General features: G+C 46.7%; 1 protein-coding gene across 1 annotated transcript; it reads left to right on the top strand.

Annotated features, from left to right (window-relative positions):
• Positions 1-530: 530 nt before the first annotated feature.
• Positions 531-13,246, top strand: LOC137326206 (heat shock-related 70 kDa protein 2-like). The gene is made up of 2 exons (XM_067991084.1): positions 531-856; positions 10,975-13,246. Exons 1-2 carry the CDS (start codon positions 574-576, stop codon positions 12,612-12,614), a joined length of 1,923 nt encoding a protein of 640 aa, XP_067847185.1. The 5' UTR covers positions 531-573; the 3' UTR covers positions 12,615-13,246.
• The last annotated feature ends 13,660 nt before the right edge of the window (positions 13,247-26,906 follow it).

Below are 26,906 nucleotides of genomic sequence, written 5' to 3'. Positions count from 1 at the left end.
AGGCGATGCCCCGCCCCCCCCCCCACGGCCCCGCCCCGTCTCCCACGTGCTGGGTCAGGCCACGTGCCGCTGGCGGTTGGGGGGACCAGGCGCCTGGCCCCGCCCACCTTCTGCTCGCGCTCGAGTTGAAGGAGCCGCCCACCCACCACCGCCGCGCGGTTTTTTTGTTTTGATTGGTCCGCGCCCGCCCGAGAGCCCGACAGGAGCGTCGTCAGCCCACGTGGCACCCCCCCCCCCCACCACCGCCTCGCGCCGGGCTCGACCAACGCGACGTTCTGATTGGTCAACGCTCAGAAAGGCGTCGTTGGCCCACGTGCTCTTTCGCGCCGGGTTGGACAAATGCGGCGTTCTGATTGGTCGACGCCCAGAAGCGTCGTTGGCCCACGTGTCCTTTCGCGCCGGGCTGGACAAACGGGGCCTTCTGATTGGCCAGGGGAGTGTGAAAACGGAAATCAAAATGGCGGCAAACTCGGGCCGGGTATAAAACGCTCGAGCGGGGAAACGGCCAGCCCGCCTGGCGTCCGAATACCTCAGACCCTCCCTTTACCGCCAGGTTGCTGTTAGGCCCGCGCAATGTCGGCCCGCTCGGTGGCGGTCGGCATTGACCTGGGCACCACCTACTCGTGCGTCGGCGTCTTCCAGCACGGCAAGGTGGAGATCATCGCCAACGACCAGGGGAACCGCACCACCCCCAGCTACGTGGCCTTCACCGACACCGAGCGCCTGATCGGCGACCCCGCCAAGAACCAGGTGGCCATGAACCCCACCAACACCGTCTTCGACGCCAAGAGGTTGATCGGCCGCAAGTTCGACGACCCCGTGGTGCAGAGCGACATAAAGCACTGGCCCTTCTCAGGTGAGCCGGGGAGGGGGGGCCGCTTCCCAGCCACAAAATGGCGGCAGGGGCCTGAGCTGGTTGTGTGGTTTTTTTTGTCAACGACAACTTGCATTTATATAAAGTGCCTGTTAACACAGTAAACCGTCCCCAAGGCGCCTCACAGGAGCGTAAATCAAACAGAATCGGACACTGAGCCACACAAGGAGATATTAGGACAGGTGACTAAAAGCTTGGTCAAAGAGGTAGGTTTTAAGGAGTGTCTTAAAGGAGAGAGGGAGCTTACAGCACAGTTAAATCTCTAGAAATTTGGCCACACAGTGTTCGTTTTTTGGGTGCTAAACGGGCCTCTTGAGCCAACAGGCAGGAAGCACACACTCATTAGAAGTTGGAAGTGTGCCACCCGCCATAGGCCAAAAATCAGCGTGCAGCGCCCATGCCTAAAACAGGCGTTAGTCCCTTTGCATATGCAAATAAGGGGTCTAAAGCATGTTTGAGGTCCGCACTGCAATATTGGTTTGTCCTGAGGCAGCTGGCGCCAAAGCAATGTCATTAGGCCCATGCCTTGCCTTCCCCTCACTACTGATTGGTGGATTCCTGGTGTGCAGCTCCAACAACACTCAAGAAGCTCGACACCATCCAAGATAAAGCAGCCCGCTTGATTGGCACCCCATCCACCACCCTAAACATTCACTCCCTTCACCACCAGCGCACTGTGGCTGCAGTGTGGACCATCCACAGGATGCATTGCAGCAACTCGCCAAGGCTTCTTCGACAGCACCTCCCAAACCCGCAACCTCTACCACCTAGAAGGACAAGAGCAGCAGGCACATGGGAACAACACCACCTGCACGTTCCCCTCCAAGTCACACACCATCCCAACTTGGAAATATATCGCTGTTCCTTCATTGTCGCTGGGTCAAAATCCTGGAACTCCCTTCCTAACAGCACTGTGGGAGAACCGTCACCACACGGACTGCAGCGGTTCAAGAAGGCGGCTCACCACCACCTTCTCGAGGGCAATTAGGGATGGGCAATAAATGCTGGCCTCGCCAGCGACGACCACATCCCATGAACGAATAAAAAAAAAACCTCACATTCAACCCCCAAGTTACGCCAAACCTCAGGTTCACTTTCCAGTTCTGCTAAACCACAGGTTTCCCCTTCCAGTGATGCCAGATGAAAGGACCACTCCACCCACCTGCTGAACTCAAGTAGCCCCACAGTACTGTCAAACTCCAGGATCGCCACCACAGTTTTGCCAACACCAAGACTATCCTGGGACTGCCAAAGCCCAGGGCTGCCCCGAAGTACAACTAAACTGCATTCACCCTTCCCAGTACTGCTAAATACCATATATACACCTTCCATTGGTGCATCTTGCATACCAATTTCCTATGTATTCACAGCTTTAAAAACATACGCAAAGGAATACATATTAAGTGTAAAGGTCACATGTTTACAATTTTTACAGAATAATAGACAAAGTTGTGAAATGCAAAAGCAAAGCACCATTAAAAATTCCAGAATAAATGTTAATAAAAATGGATTTTGACTTAATTCAGTCACTGTAAATCAGTCATCCCCTACATGAACATCTCTTATATTAAAAATACTGTGTTGTGGCAACATTCCAATGGTATTGCACCTTTAGTTGGCACTGTGAGTATGATGTTACTTGACATAACATTATGTGACAGGATTTTCTACAAACAATAGAAATGCACCTTGGAATCATGCAAGGAAAAATGTTGTAAAAGGCAGCAACTACACAATACGGAAAGATGAATAATACTACCGCTGTGCCCCCCACCTCCACCCCCTGCCTTTGGAAAACTGTGCAAAACATGAGCTGAAGAAAACAGAGCATCAAAGACTCATTAAACACTTGGCCTCTCAAAAACAAGTTTGACGAAAGCCAAACCTTCTCATTTCCCTTCTCCACAGACAATCCTTGTTCCTCCCCCCACCCTGAGATAAAATTTGCACAGGCTTCATCCGCTCCTCTCTCTCCCCCTCCTCTTCTTGTTTCTTCCACCCCTCTCTCCTCCACGTCTTTTTCTCCAATCTCCTTTTTTACTCCTCTGGCTCTGGTGTTTCTGCTGAAGTTATGGGGAAATTGGGAGAACCCCGACAGTTTTTGAAAGTGATGAATGAGATAGATAAAGGGAAAGAGGATGCAATAGATGTAGGGATGTATCTGAATTTTTAAGACAGATGATGAGGTGTCTCACAGAAGGTCTGATGCAAAAATTCAAGCATATGGCCTAAGAGGAAATGTACCATGGACAGAAAAAGGGTTAATGGTTTGGAAACAAAGGCCTGAGGTAATGATTATTGCTTGCATTGGAGAAGGGTTGGAAATGGTGTTCCCTAGGGATCAGTGCTGGGTCCACTTTTTTTGTTCTTGGTGTTGACATAGATGACTTGGGCACAGGGAGCACAATATTTTTTTTTATATTCGTTCATGGGATGTGGGCGTCGCTGGCAAGGCCAGCATTTATTGCCCATCCCGAATTGCCCTTGAGAAGGTGGTGGTGAGCTGCCTTCTTGAACCGCTGCAGTCCGTGTGGTGAAGATTCTCCCACAATGCTGTTAGGAAGGGAGTTCCAGGATTTTGACCCAGCGACGATGAAGGAGAGGCGATATATTTCCAAGTCGGGATGGTGTGTGACTTGGAGGGGAACGTGCAGGTGGTGTTGTTCCCATGTGGAAGACACGGAACATTTGGATAAACATAATTTAATAGGACAAAGTCAGCATGGCTTTATGAAGGGGAAGTCATGTCTGACAAATTTGTTTGAGTTCTTTGAGGACATAACGTACAGGGTGGATAAAGGGGAACCAGTGGACGTAGTATATTTAGACTTCCAGAAGGCATTTGACAAGGTGCCACATGAAAGATTATTGCTCAAGATAAAGAATCACTGGATTGGGGGTAATATTCTGGCATGGGTGGAGGATTGGTTATCTAACAGGAAGCAGAGAGTTGGGATAAATGGTTCATTCTCGGACTGGCAACCAGTAGCCAGTAGTGTTCCGCAGGGGTCGGTGCTGGGTCCCCAACTCTTTACAATCTATATTAACGATTTGGAGGAGGGGACCGAGTGTAACATATCAAAGTTTGCAGATGATACAAAGATGGGAGGGAAAGTAGAGAGTGAGGAGGACATAAAAAACCTACAAGGGGATATAGACAGGCTGGGTGAGTGGGCGGAGATTTGGCAGATGCAGTACAATATTGGAAAATGTGAGGTTATGCACTTTAGCAGGAAAAATCAGAGAGCAAGTTATTATCTTAATGACCAGAAACTGGAAAGTACTGCAGTACAAAGGGATCTGGGGGTCCTAGTGCAAGAAAATCAAAAAGTTAGTATGCAGGTGCAGCAGGTGATCAAGAAGGCCAACGGAATGTTGGCTTTTATTGCTAGGGGGATAGAATATAAAAACAGGGAGGTATTGCTGCAGTTATATAAGGTATTGGTGAGACCGCACCTGGAATACTGCATACAGTTTTGGTGTCCATACTTAAGAAAAGACATACTTGCTCTCGAGGCAGTACAAAGAAGGTTCACTCGGTTAATCCCGGGGATGAGGGGGCGGACGTATGAGGAGAGGTTGAGTAGATTGGGACTCTACTCATTGGAGTTCAGAAGAATGAGAGGCGATCTTATTGAAACAGATAAGATGGGATACAGAGTGGAGCTACAATAGGGGGTGATGTGCAGCCAAATATAGAGAAAAAAACAAGTCAGCTTGGAAGACAGGGCAAATATGTGAGGGCAAGGCTGGATGGCATCTATTTTAATGCAAGGAGTCTTGCAAATAAGGTGGATGAACTGAAGGTGTTGATAAACACATGGGAGTATGATATTGTTGCTGTCACAGAGACATGGTTGAGGGAGGGGCAAGACTGGCAGCTCATTATTCCGGGGTACAGAATCTTCAGGCGAGACAGAGGGGGAGGTATAAGAGGAGGGGGGGTCGCAATATTAATTAAAGAATCAATTACTGCCATAAGGAGGGATGATATATTAGCAGGTTCCTCTAATGAGGCCATATGGGTGGAGCTTAAAAACAAAAAGGGGGCAAGCACTTTGATGGGAGTGTACTATAGGCCCCCAAACAGTCAGGGGGAGATAGAGGAACAGATATGTAGGCAAATCTCAGAAAATTGTGCAAATAATAGGGTAATAATAGTGGGGGATTTCAACTTCCCCAATATTAACTGGGATACTCAGAGTGTAAAAGGCTTAGAGGGTACAAAATTCTTAACGTGCATCCAGGAGAGCTTTTTGAGCCAGCATTAGAAAGTCCTACAAGAGAGGGGGCGGTATTGGACCTAATTCTAGGGAATGTGGCCGGCCAAGTGGAAGAAGTGCTAGTAGGTGAGCACTTTGGTGACAGTGACCATAATTCGGTGAGATTTAAGGTGGTCATGGAAAAGGACAGGGAGGGGCCGGAAATAAAGGTTCTAAATTGGGGGAAGGCCGATTTTAATAGGATAAGGCAGGATCTGGCCAAAATGGACTGGGATCAGCTGCTTGTAGGAAAATCCGCATCGGAGCAATGGGAGTCTTTCAGAAGGGAGATTGAGACCATACAATGGCAACATGTTCCCGTAAAGGTCAAGGGTGGTTCCAAGAACTCCAGGGAACCTTGGATGTCAGGGGATATACGAGAATGGATTAGGAAAAAAAGGAGGGCTTTTGGCAGATACAAAAGGCTAAAGACGGAGGAAGCCCTAGAGGAGTACAAAAAGTGCAGGGGGATACTTAAAAAAGAAATTAGGAGATCAAGGAGGGGCCATGAAATAACACTGGCGAGCAAAATAAAGGAAAATCCTAAGATGTTTTATAAGTATATTAAGGGTAAGAGGATGACTAGGGAAAAAATAGGGCCCATTAGGGACAAAAATGGCAATCTGTGTGTGGAGCCGGCAGATGTAGGAGGGGTTCTAAATGAATTTTTTGCATCTGTTTTCACTATGGAGAAGGACGATGTAGACCTAGAAATACGGCAGGGGGACTGTGATATACTTGAACATATTAACATCGAGCGGGAGGAGGTATTGGAGGTTTTAGCAGGCCTAAAAATGGATAAATCCCCAGGCCCGGACGAAATGTATCCCAGGCTACTGTGTGAGGCAAAGGAGGAGATTGCGGGGGCTCTGACACATATATTCAGAACCTCTCTGGCCACAGGGGATGTGCCAGAGGACTGGAGAACCGCTAATGTAATACCATTATTCAAGAAGGGGAGTAGGGAAAAACCGGGGAACTACAGGCCAGTGAGCCTAACATCAGTGGTAGGAAAATTATTGGAAAAAATTCTGAAGGACAAAATTAGTCTCCACTTGGAGAAGCAAGGATTAATCAGGGATAGTCAACATGGCTTTGTCAAGGGAAGATCATGTCTGACTAATTTGATTGAATTTTTTGAGGGGGTGACTAGGCGTGTGGATGAGGGTAACGCAGTGGATGTGGTATACATGGATTTCAGTAAGGCCTTCGATAAAGTCCCCCACAGGAGACTGGTCAAGAAGGTACGAGCCCATGGAATCCAGGGTGCCTTGGCACTTTGGATACAAAACTGGCTTAGTGGCAGAAGGCAGAGGGTGATGGTCGAAGGTTGTTTTTGTGACTGGAAGCCTGTGGCCAGTGGGGTACCACAGGGATCGGTGCTGGGTCCCTTGCTGTTTGTGGTCTACATTAATGACTTCGATATGAATGTAAAAGGTATGATCAGTAAGTTCGCTGATGATACAAAAAATGGTAGGGTGGTAAATAGCGAGGAGGATAGCCTCAGTCTGCAGGACGATATAGATGGGTTGGTCAGATGGGCGGAACAGTGGCAAATGGAATTTAACCCGGAAAAGTGCGAGGTGATGCACTTTGGAGGGACTAACAAGGCAAGGGAATACACAATGAATGGGAAGACCCTCGGCAAGACAGAGGGTCAGACGGATCTTGGTGTGCAAGTTCACAGATCCCTGAAGGCGGCGGAACAGGTAGATAAGGTGGTAAAGAAGGCATATGGGATACTTGCCTTTATTAGCTGAGGCATAGAATATAAGAGCAAGGAGGTTATGATGGAGCTGTATAAAACACTGGTTAGGCCACAGCTGGAGTACTGTGTGCAGTTCTGGTCGCCACACTACAGGAAGGATGTGATCGCTTTGGAGAGGGTGCAGAGGAGATTCACCAGGATGTTACCAGGGCTGGAGCGCTTCAGCTATGAAGAGAGACTGGGAAGATTGGGTTTGTTTTCCTTGGAGCAGAGGAGGCTGAGGGGGGACATGATTGAGGTGTACAAAATTATGAGGGGCACAGATAGGATGGATACTAAGGAGCTTTTTCCCTTCGTTGAGGGTTCTATAACAAGGGGACATAGATTCAAGGTAAAAGGCGGGAGGTTTAGAGGGGATTTGAGAAAGAACTTTTTCACCCAGAGGGTGGTTGGAGTCTGGAACTCACTGCCTGAAAGGGTTGTGGAGGCAGGAACCCTCACAACATTCAAGAAGCATTTGGATGAGCACTTGAAATGCCATAGCATACAAGGCTACGGACCAAATGCTGGAATATGGGATTAGAGTAGACAGGGCTGATGGCCGGCGCGGACACGATGGGCCGAAGGGCCTCTATCCGTGCTGTATAACTCTATGACTCTATTGTGAAGGGGCTTGATCGGGTGGATGCGGTAAGGATGTTCCCAAGGATGGGTGAAACTAGAACTAGGGGGCATAATCTTAGAATAAGGGGCTGCTCTTTCAAAACTGAGATGAGGAGAAACTTCTTCACTCAGAGGGTAGTAGGTCTGTGGAATTTGCTGCCCCAGGAAGCTGTGGAAGCGACATCATTAAATAAATTTAAAACAGAAATAGACAGTTTCCTAGAAGTAAAGGGAATTAGGGGTTACGGGGAGCGGGCAGGAAATTGGACATGAATTTAGATTTGAGGTTAGGATCAGATCAGCCATGATCCTATTGAATGGCGGAGCAGGCTCGAGGGGCCGATTGGCCTACTCCTGCTCCTATTTCTTATGTTCTTATGCCTGCTGCTCTTGTTCTTCTAGGTGGTAGAGGTCGTGGATTTGTGAGGTGCTGTCGAGGAAGCCTTGGTGAGTTGCTGCAGTGCATCCTGTGGATGGTACACACTGCAGCCACTGTGCGCCAGTGGTGAAGGGAGTGAATGTTTAGGGTGGTGGATGGGGTGCCAATCAAGCGGGCTGCTTTGTCCTGGATGGTGTCGAGCTTCTTGAGTGTTGTTGGAGCTGCACTCATCCAGGCAAGTGGAGAGTATTCCATCACACTCCTGACTTGTGCCTTGTATATGGTGGAAAGGCTTTGGGGAGTCAGGAGGTGAATCACTCGCCGCAGAATACCCAGCCTCTGACCTGCTCTTGTCGCCACAGTATTTCAATGGCTCGTCCAGTTAAGTTTCTGGTCAATAGTGACCTCCAGGATGTTGGTGTGGGGGATTCGGCGATGGTGATGCCGTTGAATGTCAAGGGGAGGTGGTTAGACTCTCTCTTGTTAGAGATGGTCATTGCCTGGCACTTGTCTGGCGCGAATGTTACTTGCCACATATCAGCCCAAGCCTGGATGTTGTCCAGTTCGTGCTGCGTGCAGGCTCGGACTGCTTCATTATTTGAGGGGTTGCGAATGGAACTGAACACTGTGCAATCATCAGCAAACATCCCCATTTCTGACCTTACGATGGAGGGAAGGTCATTGATGAAGCAGCTGAAGATGGTTGGGCCTAGGACACTGCCCTGAGGAACTCCTGCAGCAATGTCCTGGGGCTGAGATGATTGGCCTTCAACAACCACTACCATCTTCCTTTGTGCTAGGTATGACTCCAGCCACTGGAGATGTTTTCGCCCGATTCCCATTGACTTCAATTTTACTAGGGCTCCTTGGTGCCACACTCGGTCAAATGCTGCCCTGATGTCAAGGGCAGTCGCTCTCACCTCACCTCTGGAATTCAGCTCTTTTGTCCATGTTTGGACCTAGGCTGTAATGAGGTCTGGAGCCAAGTGGTCCTGGCGGAACCCAAACTGAGCATCGGTGAGCAGGTTATTGGTGAGTAAGTGCCGCTTGTTAGCACTGTCGACGACACCTTCCATCACTTTGCTAATAATTGAGAGTAGACTGATGGGGCGGTAATTGGCCGGATTGGATTTGTCCTGCTTTTTGTGGACAGGACATACCTGGGCAATTTTCCATTTTGTCGGGTAGATGCCAGTGTTGTGGCTGTACTGGAACAGCTTGGCTAGAGGCGCAGCTAGTTCTGGAGCACAAGTCTTCAGCACTACAGCCGGGATGTTGTCGGGGACCATCGCCTTTGCTGTATCCAGGCACTCAGCCGTTTTTTGATATCACGTGGAGTGAATCGAATTGGCTGAAGACTGGCTTCTGTGATGGTGGGGATATTGGGAGGAGGCCGAGATGGATCATCCACTCGGCATTTCTGGCTGAAGATGGTTGCAAACACTTCAGCCTTGTCTTTTGCACTCACGTGCTGGGCTCTGCCATCATTGAGGATGGGGATGTTTACAGAGCCTCCTCCTCCCGTTAGTTGTTTAATTGTCCACCACCATTCACGACTGGATGTGGCAGGACTGCAGAGCTTTGATCTGATCCGTTGGTTGTGGAATCGCTTAGCTCTGTCTATAGCATGTTGCTTCCGCTGTTTAGCATGCATGTAGTCCTGAGTTGTAGCTTCATAAGGTTGGCACCTCATTTTTAGGTACACCTGGTGCTGCTCCTGGCATGCTCTTCTACACTCCTCATTGAACCAGAGTTGATCCCCTGGCTTGTTGGTATTGGTAGAGTGAGGAATATGCCAGGCCATGAGGTTACAGATTGTGCTGGAATACAATTCTGCTGCTGCTGATGGCCCACAGCGCCTCATGAATGCCCAGTTTTGAGCTGCTAGATCTGTTCTGAATCTATTCCATTTAGCACGGTGGTAGTGCCACACAACACGTTGGATAGTGCCCTCAGTGGGAAGACGGGACTTCATCTCCACGAGGACTGTGCAGTGGTCACTCCTGCCAATACTGTCATGGACAGATGCATTTGCGACATCAAAAGTAAGGGGTTTGGCAAATAGCAAGGGGCATGAGTTTAGCAGGACATAGACAATTTATTGGAATAGGCAGACAGGTGCTATGTGCAATTTAATGTGGAAAAGTGTGAGATGATACATTTTGGGAGGAAAAAGGAGGAATGGGGCTTTACACTTAATGGACAGATGCTGAAGGATATGGATGAACAGAGAGATCTCTGGGTACAATACACAATTCTCTGAGTGCAGGGCATAAAGACCAGCATTTGGGTTTTATAAATAGAGGCATAAAGTACAAGAGTAAAGCAATAAAGATAAATTTGTACAAGACAATAATAGGCCACAGTTAGGGTCCTGTGTGCATTTTTGGGCACCCCCACTAAAAAAAAGTGCATTAAAGCCATAGAGAGTGTGCACCAACTCACCAGGATGATGCCAGAGATGTGAAATTATAATTATGAGGAAGAAACTTGAGATACTGGGGCAGAGAGATCAGAGATTTCATGGAGGTTGATACAGTGAGTAGGGAAAGACTTTTCCCACTGGTTGGGGAGTCAGTGACAAGGGGGTCATCACTTTAAAACAGTCACTGTGAGTAAGGAGAGAGGTTACAAAATCTCCTTTTACAGAGTTGTTAGCGGATGGAATGCTTTATCACGGGGTCTGGTAGATACAGACACCATTCCATCTTTTAAGAAAAAAAGTATAAATATTTGAAGCAGGGGGAGATTGCAGGACAGTAAGATTAGTTTTGGATTGCTCTAGCAAAGAGCACAGACATGATGGACCAAATTGCCTCTTCGGTGTTGTAAGCTTTTATAGTTCTGTGGAGATCAGTTGCTTTGCCCAGGGAAGGGAGGGAAAGTCGGAGGTGCTATAACTTTGGGCTGCTCTTATGCACACCATTCAGTTATAGATTAGCATTGGCAGGAGAGTTCTGGGAGTATGTCTACCACATGTCCTGTGAGGGAAATATTTGGCATGGGGAGACTACAGCAATTCTTATTAAGAAATGTGTTCATTTGACATTTCACTTATCAAAAAATGTCTTCATTCATGTTTCCCCAGTGGTCAATATTGGAGGGAAACCCAAAATCCAGGTGGAATACAAAGGAGAACAGAAGTCTTTCTTTGCTGAGGAGATTTCCTCTATGGTGCTTACAAAAATGAAAGAGATCGCAGAAGCATACCTGGGCAATCCTGTGAGGAATGCTGTCATCACAGTGCCGGCTTATTTTAATGATAGCCAAAGACAAGCCACCAAAGATGCTGGAACCATTGCTGCTTTAAACGTGCTGAGGATTATCAATGAACCAACTGCGGCTGCCATTGCTTATGGACTAGACAAAGCAGGATCCGGTGAACGTAATGTCCTCATCTTTGACCTGGGAGGTGGAACATTTGATGTTTCGATTCTTACCATTGAGGATGGCATCTTTGAGGTCAAGTCCACTGCTGGAGACACTCACCTGGGAGGAGAAGATTTTGACAGTCGCATGGTGAACCATTTCATTGAGGAATTCAAACGGAAATTTAAGAAGGATATCTCTCAGAACAAGCGGGCAGTGAGACGTCTGCGCACGGCTTGCGAGCGTGCCAAGAGGACCCTCTCCTCGAGCACACAAGCCAGCCTCGAGATTGACTCTCTGCATGAAGGTGTTGATTTCTATACATCCATCACAAGGGCCCGGTTTGAGGAATTGAACGGTGATCTGTTCCGAGCTACGCTGGAGCCTGTTGAGAAAGCCCTTCACGATGCCAAAATTGACAAGTTACGGATTCAGGATATTGTTCTTGTGGGAGGCTCCACGAGGATCCCTAAAATCCAGAAAATGCTTCAAGACTTGTTTAATGGGAAAGAGCTGAACAAGAGCATTAATCCAGATGAGGCTGTGGCTTATGGTGCAGCTGTACAGGCGGCCATTTTAACAGGGGACAAATCAGAAAATGTGCAGGACCTGTTGCTGTTGGATGTTACTCCCCTGTCTCTAGGTATTGAAACAGCTGGTGGGGTCATGACTGCCCTAATTAAACGGAACACCACTATCCCCACCAAACAGACTCAGATCTTCACCACTTATTCAGAGAATCAAACCAGTGTCCTTGTTCAAGTGTATGAAGGTGAAAGGGCAATGACCAAAGACAACAACCTGCTTGGCAAATTTGACCTTTCTAACATTCCACCAGCTCCACGCGGAGTGCCACAAATCGAGGTGGCCTTTGACATCGATGCCAATGGCATCCTGAATGTTTCAGCTGTGGACAAGAGCACAGGCCGAGAAAACAAGATCACCATCACTAATGACAAGGGCCGACTGAACAAAGATGATATTGAGCGTATGGTGCAGGATGCGGAGCGCTACAAGACCGAGGATAATTCTAATCGTGAACGAGTGATTGCCAAGAACGCCCTAGAGTCCTATGCATATAACATGAAACAGGCTCTAGGAGATGAGAACCTGAAAGGAAAAATCAGTGAAGAGGAGAAAAAGAGCATCCTTGCAAAGTGTCAGGAGGTCCTCAGCTGGCTGGAAGCCAACCAGACAGCAGAGAAGGAAGAGTTTGATCACCACCAGAAGGAGCTGGAGAAAGTCTGCAAGCCACTAGCCAAGTTCCTTGGATGTGCTTGTGCTGGGATGCCTGGAGGGTCTGGCAGTACCTCTGTGCCTGGCAATGTGTCTGGACCTACTATTGAAGAGGTTGACTGAGTCATGTGGGGAGGTGCATTGGAAGAACTTAAGACATTCAGCTTTGAGTTACTTACTGCTGCTTATTTTCCATATTACTTCAATATTGCTGAAGGAAGGAGGGAGGGAATGTGTGTTAGTGCATTAACGAGTACAAGTTACTGAAATGATACAAGCTACTCAGCAGTTTAGTTCGCTTGCAGTGTGGAATATCTAAGGAACATTGGCTTATTTTAGATTAATTACCAGAGTTCTTGAACCGATTATGATCCATCTCACCTATTGTGTGTTCTCTTTTTTTAAAATTATCAATGGGTTTCTTCATAAACTCAAACGTGTGTGTTTATTCTAATTCAATTTGCACAGCTATCAAACAGGGTGGGTAGGCAGATCTGGGAAGAATGGATACAAGGAACCAGAGGCTCTGCACCAGAACCAACTCCCACCACCTTCGGGTGGGACTCTGTCCCTTAATACAATGAGAGGTGTATTGTTGGCTTATTTTGAGGGAAACATTTAAACAACCAGTAAAAAAGCAATCGTAATTTTCAGTCACAATGTGGCAGATATGTAGTAATGTAAAACTTTAGTTTCCACGTAGTTCCTTCCCTGCTAAAGCAACTAATGGGGGGAGGGGGAAACTGTGCCCTTTTATTTGGGGGAGGGGGAACCATTCCCTTTATTGTTGGAAGGACTTGTATCTGTTCTTTACTGTGGTGGGGGAAGAGATTGTAACACTTCTGTACTGCTGGAGAAGACTTCAGACTGTGGACTGCTGCAAGGAGGAAAGTGTATGTGTTCGTGGTACTGTTGGAAGAGGTCTAAATCCTCTGGTGCAATGGGACAACCCTATTCATTGCTCCTCAGAGTGATAAGTTGTGGAGACCAAAGTTACTTGTCTTTACAAGAGCATACTTCAAATTTAAATATAACTGCTGCAAAATATTGCAGTTAGCCCTTTGATTATAAGGATGCAGTAGCTCTCTGTAGATTCAAAGCTGTGACTGTTATCTTTAAATGTTGCTGTGTTCCTTATTTCTTTTAGTAAATTAACAAAAATTCTTGTTGAGTTGCCTCTTGTTTACATGTATTTTAATTAATTGCGTTTAACTCAGATGTGAAATGTTTTTTAAAAAAAATAAAGACACCTTAGTTCAGTGCGGTCTGGAGCAGAGTTTCTACAGCTGAAAGGGTTGGATGGTACCTTGCATAATTGAAAAAGTTGCTGTTTTGAAATGAATTTTACTTCCTTGTCTGTGCTGAGTTAGCTAACCTAAGCAAAGGTGGCATGAAAGGCACTATAATTGGGGTTAACATCCCAGGGCTAAGAAAATCAGCAAGGGTTCTTGCTCCTAATCACTATCCAGTGAGCATGTTTGGAGATCAGGTGAGGACAGTATTAGGTTTCCTGTGATTGCACCCCCACCATGATCAAGTAGCCTGCCAACACTCATGTTCTGGATTCCTGCATGAAAAGTGCCACTTTGGTGAAGTACCAAAGGTCAACGATGTCTATCCTGGAGGCCAAGAACAATCCTAAGCTCCTCTTCTGAAACACAAACTTCTTCTACTGATTCCTTTCCTCTCTTTCCACCATCCTTATCTCTAAGTATGAGGAGCTGATGATTTTTTTTCATCTTGAGGATAGAGACTCTGCTTGGTTGCCTTTGCCTCCTCTTGCTTTCCTATCATCATTAAGGTCATCTCCTCCATGAGACCCATCTCCTGTGCCCACAACCCCCACATCTCTCTGGTGCAATACTTGCTGACCTAGTCAATGGCTTGTTTTCTTTACGCTCTGCATCCACCTTTGAAAACCGTTGTCGGCTTTCCCTTCAAGGTCCAACCTTGACCACACCATCCTCTCTAACTACTAACCTATCTCCAACCTCACTTTCTTCACGAAGGTCATCGAGCATGCCACCTAACTCCCTGCCCACGGCATTAAGGTTGCCCTGGTCAAAGTCACTGTTGTCACCAGTCACATCCTTTATGACTACAACTATATTAAGGTATCCTTTCTTGTCCTCCTTGATCTCTTCCTAGCATTCGACAGTCAACTACATCTCCAGCAATGGCTTGTTCTCCTGTGCTCCACACAGTCACCTTAGGGGTGAACCAAGGTTCCATCTTTTCCTTATGTACATGCTGCCCTTCGGTAATATCATCATCAGGTACTGGATCAGCTTCCATATGTATACCAACGACGCCCAGCTCTACCTCTCTGCCACCATCCTAAACTCCACAAGCAGCACTGCCGTCCGGCTGCTTGTCTGACATAAAGTCGTGGACAAAAATGAACTTTCTCCAACTTAAACCAGCCTTTTAGGCTCCCACTAAAGTCTCTGCACCCTAGTCCCTGATTCCACTACCCTGCTTAACGGTATGTAACCTCAATTCCCTCTTTGACCTTCAGCTGAGCTTCAAGCCCTATATTGTACCCAGAACTCCCCTGCTCTTCTTCGAAATAGTGCAATAGGATCTTTTACGTCTACCTGAGATGGGAGATGGGGCCTCAGTTTAGCGTCTCATCTGAAAGACGGCACCTCTGACACTGCAGCGCTCTCTCTACTGCACCGGGAGTGTCAGCCTAGATTGTGTGCTCAAGTCTCTGGAGTGGGGCTTGAACCCACGACCATCTGACTCAGAGATGAGAGTGGTGCCCACTGATCCACGTCTAACACCATGGCCCAGGAAAACAGGGATCCTTTCCTTACAGGTCTTCCACCCCCTCAGGCACTCTGCGTCTGTCAGACAACAAAGACGGAATATCTGCTATCAACACCCAAAACATGCTCTGGTTATTTATTTCATTGCTGTTCGTGGAACCTCACTCTGCAAATTGGCTGCTCCGTTTCCTACATTACAACAGTGACTACACTTCAAAAAGTACTTAATTGGCTGTAAAACGCTTTGGGATGTCTTGAGGTTGTGAGAGGTGCAATATAAATGTAAGTTCCTTCCTATTTAACGGCAGAGAGAAACTAATTCAGATGAATAAAGAGCATATTTGATTTTTGTTTTCTTTTTGAACATCCAAATTGAAGTTTAAGAAAAATGTCTGGGAGAAAGGGGTAGAATGAAAATATTGTCAACATGAAGACAAATTACTTTCAGTCCTGGGTGTTATCCTGCCCCCATCCTGATACTCTCAACTCCCTTCCCCTGCTCCCTGATTGTTACTTTCATCTCTAGACTGTTATAGAATGGTTACAGCATGGAAGGAGGCCATTTGGCCCATCGAGTCCATGCCGGCTCTATGCAAGAGCAATCCAGCTAGTCCCACTCCCCTACCCTATGCTCGTAGCCCTGCAAATTTTTTCCTTTCAACTACTTACCCAGTTCCCTTTTGAAAGCTACGATTGAATCTGCCTCCACCACCACCCCTTGCAGTGCATTCCAGATCATGACCACTCGCTGTGTAAGAAAGCTTTTCTTCATGTCACCTTTGGTTCTTTTGCCAATCACCTTAAACCTATGTCCACTGGTTCTTGAACCTTCCGCCAATGGGAACAGTTTCTCTCTATCTATTCCGTCTAGACCCTTCATGATTTTACATACCTCTATCAAATCTCCTCTCAATCTTCTCTGTTCCAAGATGAACAACCCCAGCTTCTTCAGTCTATCCACTTAACTAAAGTCCCTCATCCCTGGAATGATTCAAGTAAATCTTTTTTGCACCTTCTCTAAAACCTTCACATCTTTCCTAAAGTGCGATGCCCAGAACTAGGAACAGGAGTAAGCCGTTCAGCCCCTCGTGCCTGCTCCGCCATTTGATAAGATCATGGCTGATCTGTGATCTAACTCCATATACCTGCCTTTGGCCCATATCCCTTAATACCTTTGGTTGCCAAAAAGCTATCTATCTCAGATTTAAATTTAGCAATTGAGCTAGTATCAATTGCCGTTTGCGGAAGAGAGTTCCAAACTTCTACCACCCTTTGTGTGTAGAAATGTTTTCTAATCTCATTCTTGAAAGGTCTGTCTCTAATTTTTAGACTGTGCCCCCTACTCCTAGAATCCCCAACCAGCGGAAATAGTTTCTCTCTATCCATCCTATCCGTTCCCCTTAATATCTTATAAACTTCGATCAGATCACCCCTTAACCTTTGAAACTCTAGAGAATACAACCCCAATTTGTGTAATCTCTCCTCGTAACTTAACCCTTGAAGTCCGGGTATCATTCTAGTAAAGCTACGCTGCACTCCCTCCAAGGCCAATATGTCTTTCCGAAGGTGCAGTGCCCAGAACTGCTCACAGTACTCCAGGTGCGGTCTAACCAGGGTTTTGTATAGCTGCAGCATAACTTCTGCCCCCTTGTACTCTAGTCCTCTAGATATAAAGGCCAGCATTCCATTAGCCTTCTTGATTATTTTCTGCACCTGTTCATGACACTTCAATGATCTATGTACCTGAACCCATAAGTCCCTTTGGACATCCACTGTTTTTAACTTTTTACCATTTAGAAAGTACCCTGTTCTATCCTTTTTTGATCCTCACATTTGTCTACATTGAATTCCATTTGCCAGTTTTGCCCATTCACCTAATCTATCAATATCGCTTTGTAATTTTATGTTTTCATCTACACTGCTTACAATGTCACCAATCTTTGTGTCATCGACAAACTTAGATATGAGACTTTCTATGCCTTCATCTAAGTCGTTAATAAATATTGTGAATAATTGAGGCCCCAAGAGAGATCCCTGCGGGACTCCACTAGTCACATCCTGCCAACGTGAATACTTACCCATTATCCCTACTCTCTGTCGCCTTTCGCTCAGCCAATTTCCTAACCGAGTCTGTACTTTTCCCTCGATTCCATGGGCTTCTAACTTAGCTAACAGTCTCATATGTGGGACCTTATCAAATGCCTTCTGGAAGTCCATATAAATAACATCCATTGACATTCCCCTGTCCACTACTTTAGTCACCTCTTCAAAAAATTCAATCAGGTTTGTCAGGCACGACCTATCTTTCACAAATCCATGCTGGCTCTCCCTGATTAACTTAAAATTCTCGAGGTGTTCAGTCACCCTATCCTCAATTATGGACTCCAGCAATTTCCCCACAACAGACGTTAGGCTAACTGGTCTATAATTCTCTGGTTTCCTTCTCTCTCCTTTCTTAAAAAGCGGAGTGACGTGCAATTTTCCAATCTAGAGGGACAGTTCCTGAATCTAGAGAACTTTGAAAGATTATAGTTAGGGCATCTGTAATGTGCTCACCTACTTCCTTTAAAACCCTGGGATGGAAACCATCTGGTCCTGGGGATTTGTCACTCTTTAGTGCTATTATTTTCTTCATTACTGTTGCTTTACTTATGTTAATTTTATCGAGTCCCTGTCCCCGATTCAATATTAGTTTTCTTGGGATTTCCAGCATGCTATCCTCTTTTTCTACTGTAAATACTGACGCAAAGTAATTATTCAACATGTCCGCCATTTCCCCATTGTCAATGACAATATCCCCACTTTCAGTTTTTAAGGGGCCAACACTGCTCCTGACCACCCTCTTTTTCCTAATATAACTATAAAAGTTCTTTGTATTGGTTTTGATATCCCTTGCAAGTTTCTTTTCATACTCTCTTTTTGTAGCTCTTACTATCTGTTTTGTGACCCTTTGTTGATCTTTGTATCTTTCCCATTCACTCGGATCTGTGCCATTTTTTGCCTTTTTGTATGCCCTTTCCTTACATCTTATACTGTCCCTTACCTCTTTACTTGTCCATAGCTGTTTTTTTTGGCAAGTAGAGTTCTTGCCCCTCAGGGGTATAAACCGGTTCTGTACCTCGTTAAATGTTCCTCCAGTTGTGGTCGAACCAGTGTTTTATAAAGGTTCATCATGACATCCTTGCTTTTATACTCTATACCCCTATTTATAAAGCCCAGGATCCCATTTGCTTTTTTAACCACTTTCTCAACCTGCCCTGCCACCTTCAATGATTTGTGCACATATAGCCCCATAGTGCCCTCTAGTTTATATTGCCTCTCCTCGTTCTTCCTACCGAAACGTATCACTTTGCATTTTTCTGTGTTAAATTTCATCTGCCATGTGTCCGCCCATTTCACCAGCCTATCTATATTCTCTTGAAGTCTATCACTATCCTCACTGTTCACTACATTTCCAGGTTTTGTGTCATCTGCATATTTGGAAATTGTACCCTGTACACCCAAGTCCGAGTCATTAATATATATTAAGAAAAGCAGTGGTCCCAGCACCGACCCCTGGGGAACACCACTGCGCACCTCCCTCCAGACTGAAAAACGACCTTTCACCACTACTCTCTGCTTCCTGTTAGTTAGCCAATTTTGTATCCATGCTGCTACTGCCCCCTTTATTCCATGGGCTTGATGACAAGCCTATTATGCAGCACTTTATGAAATGTCTTTTGAAAGTCGATATACACATCAACCATATTGCCCTCATCTACCCTCTCTGTTACCTCATCAAAAAACTCTATCATGTTAGTTAAACACGATTTGTTTTTAACAAATCCGCGCTGGCTTTCCATAATCAATCCACGCTTGTCCAAGTGACTGCTAATTCTGTCCCGGATTATTGTTTCTAAAAGTTTCCCCACCACTGAGGTTAAACTGACTGGACTGTAGTTGCTGGGTTTATCCTTACACCCTTTTTTTGAACAAGGGTGTAACATTTGCAATTCTCCAATCCTCCGGCACCACCCCTGTATCTAAGGATGATTGGAAGATTATGGCCAGTACCTCTGCAATTTCCACCCTTACTTCCCTCAGCAACCTAGGATGCATCCCATCTAATGCATGACAAACACATTAGGATAAGTACAGAGAACGGCACAGAACACAGGAATCTGAACAAGCACTTTCACTACAATACTCTTTACAACTCGTGGCTCAAAAAGAGGTTTTCATTATGGACGTGCGCCTCCCTACCAGGCTCTTGATGCATATTCAGTCTAGTGCTGCGATCTCTTGTCCACTCACGTCTGGACCAAAACCAGCCAGTCTCACTTGTGCTTTACGAGAACTTATCTACTTTAAGTTCCACAAATCTTTCTAGTACCTCTTCTTTATCAATTTTTAGCCCATCCAGTATCTCAACTACATCTTCCTTTACTGAGACTCTGACAGCATCTTCTTCCTTGGTAAAGACAGATGCAAAGTTCTCATTTAATACCTCGGCCATGCCCTGTGCTTCCAGGAGTAGATCTTTTTGTTCGCTGATCAGCTCTATCCCTCCTCTTACTGCCCGTTTACTGTTTACGTGCCTATAGAAGACTTTTGGATTCCCTTTTATGTTTGCTGCCAACTCTCTTATACTCTCTCTTTGCCCCTCTTATTTCCTTTTTCACTTCCCCTCTGAACTTTCTATATTCAGCCCGGTTCTCACTTGTGTTATCAACCTGACATCTGTCATATGCCCCTTTTTTCTGCTTCATCTTACTATCTCTTTTGTCATCCAGGGAGCTCTGGCTTTAGTTGCCCTCCTTTCTCTCGCGTGGGAATGTACCTAGACTGTACCCGAACCATTTCCTCCTTAAAGGCCGCCCATTGTTCAATTACAGTTTTGCCTGCCAATCTTTGATTCCAATTTACCCGGGCCAGGTCTGTACTCACCCCACTGAAATTGGCTCTCCTCCAATTGAGTATTTTTACTTTAGCGTGGTCCATGTCCTTTTCCATTGCTATTCAAAACCTTATGAAACTCAGCTCCAGGTGTTTACTTAGTCCCAGATGTTATAGAATCATAGATTCTTATAGTACAGAGGGAGGCCATTTGGCCCATCGGGCCTGTGCCGGCACTTTGAAAGAGTTACCGAATTAGTCCCATTCCCGGTATTATTCTTATTTTATTCTTGGCCCCATGGTTTTTAATTCCCCCCCCCCTTCCCAGTTGTTATTCTTGGATCAGGCATTACCCTGAGTCCTGAGTGGTCGCTCTCGGCTCCTGGCTGTTACTCTCGCTCCTGGATGTTACTTGGCCCTGGGTGTTTCTCTCATCCCCTTCCCCTGTTACTCTCACCAGGGTTGTTACTGACAACCACCATCCCCTCACCCCCTTACTCTCGAAACTGAGTCGCTACTCTTGCCCCACCTCCCTGATACACTCTCCAGGGTCGTTAGTCACTCCTTCCCCCCCCCCCCTCCACATTGTTCCTCCCGCCCCCCTCCTTGTTAGGTTCGTTCCTCTCCGATTGTTACTCTCACCTGGATATTACTCAGCCCCCACTTGTTACTTTGCCCCGGTTGTTAATCTTCCCGGGGTTGTTACTGTCACCTCCCCCGTTACTCTCGTCTCTCCTCGATTGTTACTCTCACTCGGATATTACTCAGCCCCCACTTGTTACTTTGCCCCGGTTGTTACTCTTCCCGGGGTTGTTACTGTCACCTCCCCCGTTACTCTCGTCTCTCCTCGATTGTTACTCTCACTCGGATATTACTCAGCCCCCACTTGTTACTTTGCCCCGGTTGTTACTCTTCCCGGGGTTGTTACTGTCACCTCCCCCGTTACTCTCGTCCCTCCTCGATTGTTACTCTCGGCCTCGAACTGTATCTTTTTGTGAGCGGTTGCCAGGACACCGAATGTAAACAAGCTGTGAGGAGGAGCGCCTTGCTGAGCATGAACGGCTACCTGACCCTGGAGCAGGTGAGATCCGCTCATTCCGGCGAGAGGGGCGGGATCGGATAGAGGCAGCAGGGCGGCAAGGTGACCGGGGAACGTACCCCGAGGGCGGTGGGGGGAGAGTCTGCCCTTGGGGTGACCCTGAGCCGTGTGGGAGACTGGATTTCCCGCTCCCTCCCCGCTCTGCCTCACTTCTAATCGTAACCAGATTCACAACTTCAGATCTTTCCTCAAAGGACAAGTCCGGTCACAGTGGCGGTGTCAATGGCGCATTGCCGATAGTAATGAACAAATAAACGATTTCTAACCCTAACCATGAGCTCCAACTGAAACACCCTAACCGTAACCTTTAACCCTAACCCCTAACCCCCAGGGCAAACCCTTAACCCTAACCCCTAAGGCAAACCCTTAACCCTAACCCCTAAGGCAAACCCTTAACCCTAACCCCTAAGGCAAACCCTTAACCCTAACCCCTAACCCTTAAGGCAAACCCTTAACCCTTGACCCTAAGGCAAACTCTTAACCCTAACCCTTAAGGCAAACCCTTAACCCTTGACCCTAACCCCTAAGGCAAACCCTTGACCCTAACCCCTAACTCCTAAGCCTAACCCCAACGACTAACCACTAATCCTAACCCCAGTGACTAACCCTGAACCCTAACCCTAACCTGAACTCTAACCCAACACCCTAACCCTAATGACTAACCTGAACCCCAACCACTAACTCTTACCACTAACTCTATCCACTAATCCTAACCTCAACCCCTAACCACTAACTCTATCCCTAAACCCGAACAGTAAACCCTAACCCTAATCACTTAGTCTAATTCTAACCCTACCCCTAAATCGCAGGGTGTCAATAATCACTCTGCTCTTGGATTTCAAAACGTGCTCTATTAGATGTGGATCTGGAGCTCTCAGCATCAGGGAAAAGTTGGGAGTGGGTTTCCAGAACATAAAGAGGTGGGAAAACCAAACACAGTACATGCAGCTGTGTTTATTTATCAAGCTGCGATCAGAATGGGTCGTGTGTTTTTGTAAAAATCTGTGGCTGGGGTGTATGTTTCATTGGCCTGCCTGCGATCCGTGCTTTTTAATACACTATGGTCGGATAGACTGGAGTTATACTGCCACTCAGTCCTTGTTGCATTTTTATTAGCGATAGGCAAGCCAATTCTAGCCCCCAGATGTGCACGTTGCCATGACGATGCACACCTTCTGTTTCAATTTGAAGAGAATGGAGTGGATTCTGTTTTTGGAGGGATTGGCCGGGCGGGGCGGGGTGGGGAACAAATTGTGAAGGACTTCTGGAACTCCTGAAGCCTTGCTCTAATCGTACAAGTCAGAATTATACTGCTCCCTGTGCATTGGAGAAAAAAACTTCAATCCTCCTGCTTTCACCTACTCAAGAGTCGGATCACCCATTCAGAGTTATAAAAGAAAGACTTGCATTTCTATGACGCCTTTCACAACCTCAGCACCTCCCAAAGCGCTTTACAGCCAATGAAATACTTTCAAAGGGACATCACTGTTGTAATGTAGGAAAGGTGACGACCAATTTGCGCACAGCAAGATCCCACAAATAGCAATGTGATAATGACCAGATCATCTGTTTTAGTGATGTCGGCTGAGGGATCAATAAAAACAAAAGAGCTTTTCGATGAAAAACATGATCATTTCTAAATGGTAAAGGTAATGTCCATACGCGCAATATATTATAAATTCCTATGGCCGCATTTATAATGGAAACTGCTTATGCACTTCATTGACTATCCCAATGCTCTCCTGGCCGGCCTCCCATCTTTCGCCCTCCATAAACTTGAGCTCATCCAAAACTCTGCTGCCCGCATCCTAACTCGCACCAAGTCCCGTTCTGCCAAAACCCCTGTGCTCGCTGACCTACATCTGCTCCCTCCTTGGCCTCGCCCCTCCCTATCTCTGTAACCTCCTCCAGCCCTACAACCCTCTGAGGTTTCTGCGCTCCTCCAATTCTGGCCTCCCGCACATCCCCGATTTCCATCACTCCACCATTGGCGGCCATGTCTTCAGCTGCCTAGGCCCTAAGCTCTGGAATTCCCTCCCTAAACCTCTCCACCTCTCGACCTCTCTCTCCTCCTTTAAGACGCTCCTTAAAGCCTACTTCTTTGACCAAGCTTTTGGTCACCTGTCCTAATATCTTCTTATGTGGCTCGGTGTCAGATTTTGTTTGAAAATCGCTCCTGTGAAGCGCCTTGGGACATTTTACTACGTTAAAAGCGCTTTATATAAATGCAATTCGTTGTTGTATGTAAACTTGTCACGGTGTAATTACACCCTCCCGCCAATGGTGGTGCTGTAGTGCTTTAGTTTTGAATCTCTCTTCCCCTTAACCTGTAGTGCAGAGAAACCTCTGTGCTACATCCAACTCTATTTCTCTGCTTAAAGTCCCATTCCAGAGACTTGAGGCTATAATCCAGGCTGACACTCCAGTGCAGCACCGAGGGAGTGCTGCACTGTCGGAAATGCCGTCTTTCGGATGAAACGCTAAACCGAGGCCCCGCCTGCCCTCTCAGGTGAACATAAAAGATCCCATTGCACTATTTGAAGAAGATCGGCGCTGGGGGGGGGGGGCGGGGGTTCTCCCTGGTATGCTGGTCGATATTTATTCTTCGACCAACAGCATTAAAAACAGATAATCAGATTGTTTATTTAATTGCTGTTTGTGGGACTTTGCTCTGCGTAAATTGGCTGCCGTGTTTCCTACATTAGTGACTAGACTTCAAAAAGTACTTCATTGGCTGTAAAGTGCTTTGAGATGTCGTGAGGTCGTGAAATACACTCTAGAAATGCAAGTCTTTCTTTTTCTTTCTTTCCTTAAAGTCACGCAGTCTGCCCTCATTTTACTTAACGCAATGAATTTATATTATTATTTGCAGTTAAATAGCAAAGCTTTCTGCAAATTGGAATGTTGTCTGTGCAAAACGGCTGCCGTGTTCACCCACCTAACAGACATCGCCCTTCAAATAAAAGGTCATTCTTTGTGCAAAGTACCCTCAGGCGTTTCGACGTCAATAACATTCAATAAATCCAAGTTCTGTTACTTATTACGAGTCCATTTTGCACAGACAACATCCCAAAAACAATGAGGTGAGCGAGCAGCTGACGTGTGTTTGTTTGAACGTTGGCCAGGACACTGGAAGGACTTCCTGTTCTTTGACTAGGGCGTGGGCATTTTTAACATCCAACTTAACCACTTGAACAGGCAGACGGTTTAACATCTCACCTAGAATCATAGAATCCTTACAGCACAGAAGGAGGTCATTCGGCCCGTCGAGCCCGTGCCGGCTCTTTGTAAGAACAATCCATTTGTCCCATTCCCCCGCTCTTTCCCCGTAGCCCTGCAAATTTTTTTCCTTCAAATATTTATTCAATTCTCTCTCGAAAGCCACGATTGGATCTGCTTCCACCATCCTTTCAGGCAGCACATTCCTGACCATAACTACTCGCAGCGTAAAAATGTTTTTCCTCATGTCGCCTTTGGTTCTTTTGCCAATCACCTTAAATCTGTGTCCTTGAGCCTTCCACCAATGGGATCAGTTTCTCTTTATCTACTTTATCTAAACCCTTCATGATTTTGAACACTTCTGTCACATCTCCTCTCAACCTTCTCTGCTCTAAGGAGAACAAGCCCAGCTTCTCCAGTCTATCCTGGATGATGGCACATTTCATAATTAGGGTTGCCAACTTTGGTTGGGTATATTCTGGGAGGTTTCTTCACATGACCTTCCCCCCTCCAACAGCCCCGCTCCCATACTCCCGCCATTAATTGCCCAACACGTCCATCCTCGCTGAGCCCCGCCTTTTCACCCTCCCGCTATTAATCAGCCGACACGCCCATCCTCACGGTGCCCTGCCCCCACCCTCCCGCCATTAATCACCTGACACGCCCATCCTCGCTGAGCCCCGCCCCCCCCACAATCAGAAAATGAACAGACTCTTCGACACCTGATTGGATGATTCTTGCCTGTCAGTCAAACACACTTGGAGTACTGTGAACAGTTCTGGTCTCCATATTATAAAAAGGATATAGAGGCACTGGGGAAGGTGCAAAAAAAGATTTACTGGGATGATACCAGAACTGAGAGGTTATACCTATCAGGAAAGATTGTGCAGACTGGGGCTCTTTTCTCTAGAAAAGAGAAGACTGAGGGGTGACCTGACGGAGGACTTTAAAATTATGACAGGGTTTGATAGGGTAGACGTAGAGAAGATGTTTCAACTTGTGGGCAAGTCCAGAACTAGGGGTCATAAATATAAGAGTAGTTGAGGCGAATAGCATAGATGCATTTAAGGGGACACTAGATTAGTACAGGAGGGAGAAAGGAATAAGAGGATATGCTGATAAGGTTAGATGAAGAGGGGAGGGAGGAGGCTCGTGTGGAGCATAAACACCGGCATGGACAAGTTGGGCCGAATGGCCTGTTTCTGTCCTGTAATTTCTATGTAATTCTATGTAAAACAGCCTTTTTTCCCATTCTATGATTTTTCTCCCTGAGTTTGTTCACAGGAGATGAATCTTTACTTCCTGGAGTCTCCAGGACAATCCGGGAGGGTTGGCAATCGTAGTCTCAGTCCAGCAGTTGCCAGTCCAGATTAGAAGCTCAAGTCCTAGTGCGGGGCCCAACCCCACGACCTTCCGACTGCGCCACCAACTCACCCAAGCCGACACATACAGTGCCCCGGGGTTGGGGGGGGGGGGGTTTGATCCGAAATCCTTCTGGCACTGAAAGTCTTTGGAGGGTGAAATCTGTAACAGAACAGCCGCCCATTATACACCCCGGGGGGCTGATCCACCTCAACGGAAAACGAAACGGCATGGGGTGTACACGGGGTCGCCAACTCTGGTTGGACGTATTCCTGGAGGTTTCATCACATGACCTCGCGCCTCGAACCGCCCGCCCGCCCCCCACCCACACTCCCGCCATTGGTCCATCCTCCGGCCGCACTATCTTCCCACGACCGATTGGAAAGCGAGCAGACTCTTCGTTGCCCAATTGGATTAATCTTGACTCTTAGTGAGACCTCCTTTTTTTTTTACCCCGTTTCCAAGATTTTCATAACCAATAAAATCTTGGGCGTTCAAAGAAAATGAAAAAAAGCACAATTTTTGTTTAATGCCCCGATGATTTTTCTCCCGGGTGTTTTGCTCGCAGCAGCTGTCCTGGGGATTAATCTTCAATTCCTGGAGACTCCAGGCCAATCCTGGAGGGTTGGTGACCCCCTAGGTGTACAAGGGCCAGCCAATCAGCCACCGCTCACCTTCCGACCTGCCGAAGTGTAATTTAATCCCCCTCCACAACTTTGATTCTTTATTTTCACATCTTGCTGTGATTCTGGGGGATTTATTGTCAGTATTGTGTTGTGTTTCAGCTGATTGGGGCAGTCCCTGCGCAGTGGGTCTGGAAGGATGACACGAACACGCTTGAGTTAGTCAGGTAACGTGACGGCAGCGACTTAACCTGTTCAGTACCGAGCGTCTCTGCAGACTTCCTCCTCTGCAGCTGCTGTCTGTCAACCGTATGGGGGCGGTGGGGGAAAAGACTGGAGGTGATTCTGCTCATGTCCCCCTGGGTCAGTGCGTCACCCGGTGTGGTGGCAGAGGAAGAATTTCCATTCACATCGCAGCTCAATCACCTCTTTCAGAAACATCCGAAAACATTTGACACATTGTGCA

The sequence above is a fragment of the Heptranchias perlo genome, chromosome 10 (genome assembly GCF_035084215.1).
Source record: "Heptranchias perlo isolate sHepPer1 chromosome 10, sHepPer1.hap1, whole genome shotgun sequence".
Lineage (NCBI taxonomy): Eukaryota > Metazoa > Chordata > Chondrichthyes > Hexanchiformes > Hexanchidae > Heptranchias > Heptranchias perlo.
The sequence above is the reverse complement of the archived record's forward strand: the minus strand, read 5'-3'. Positions and strand labels throughout refer to the sequence as shown.

Bases quoted from the DNA above. Each gene is read 5' to 3' on its own strand.
- LOC137326206 (XM_067991084.1), top strand. From the start codon at position 574: ATGTCGGCCCGCTCGGTGGCGGTCGGCATTGACCTGGGCACCACCTAC. The intron at 857-10,974 runs GTGAGCCGGGGA...ATGTTTCCCCAG, and splicing joins AAAGCACTGGCCCTTCTCAG to TGGTCAATATTGGAGGGAAA.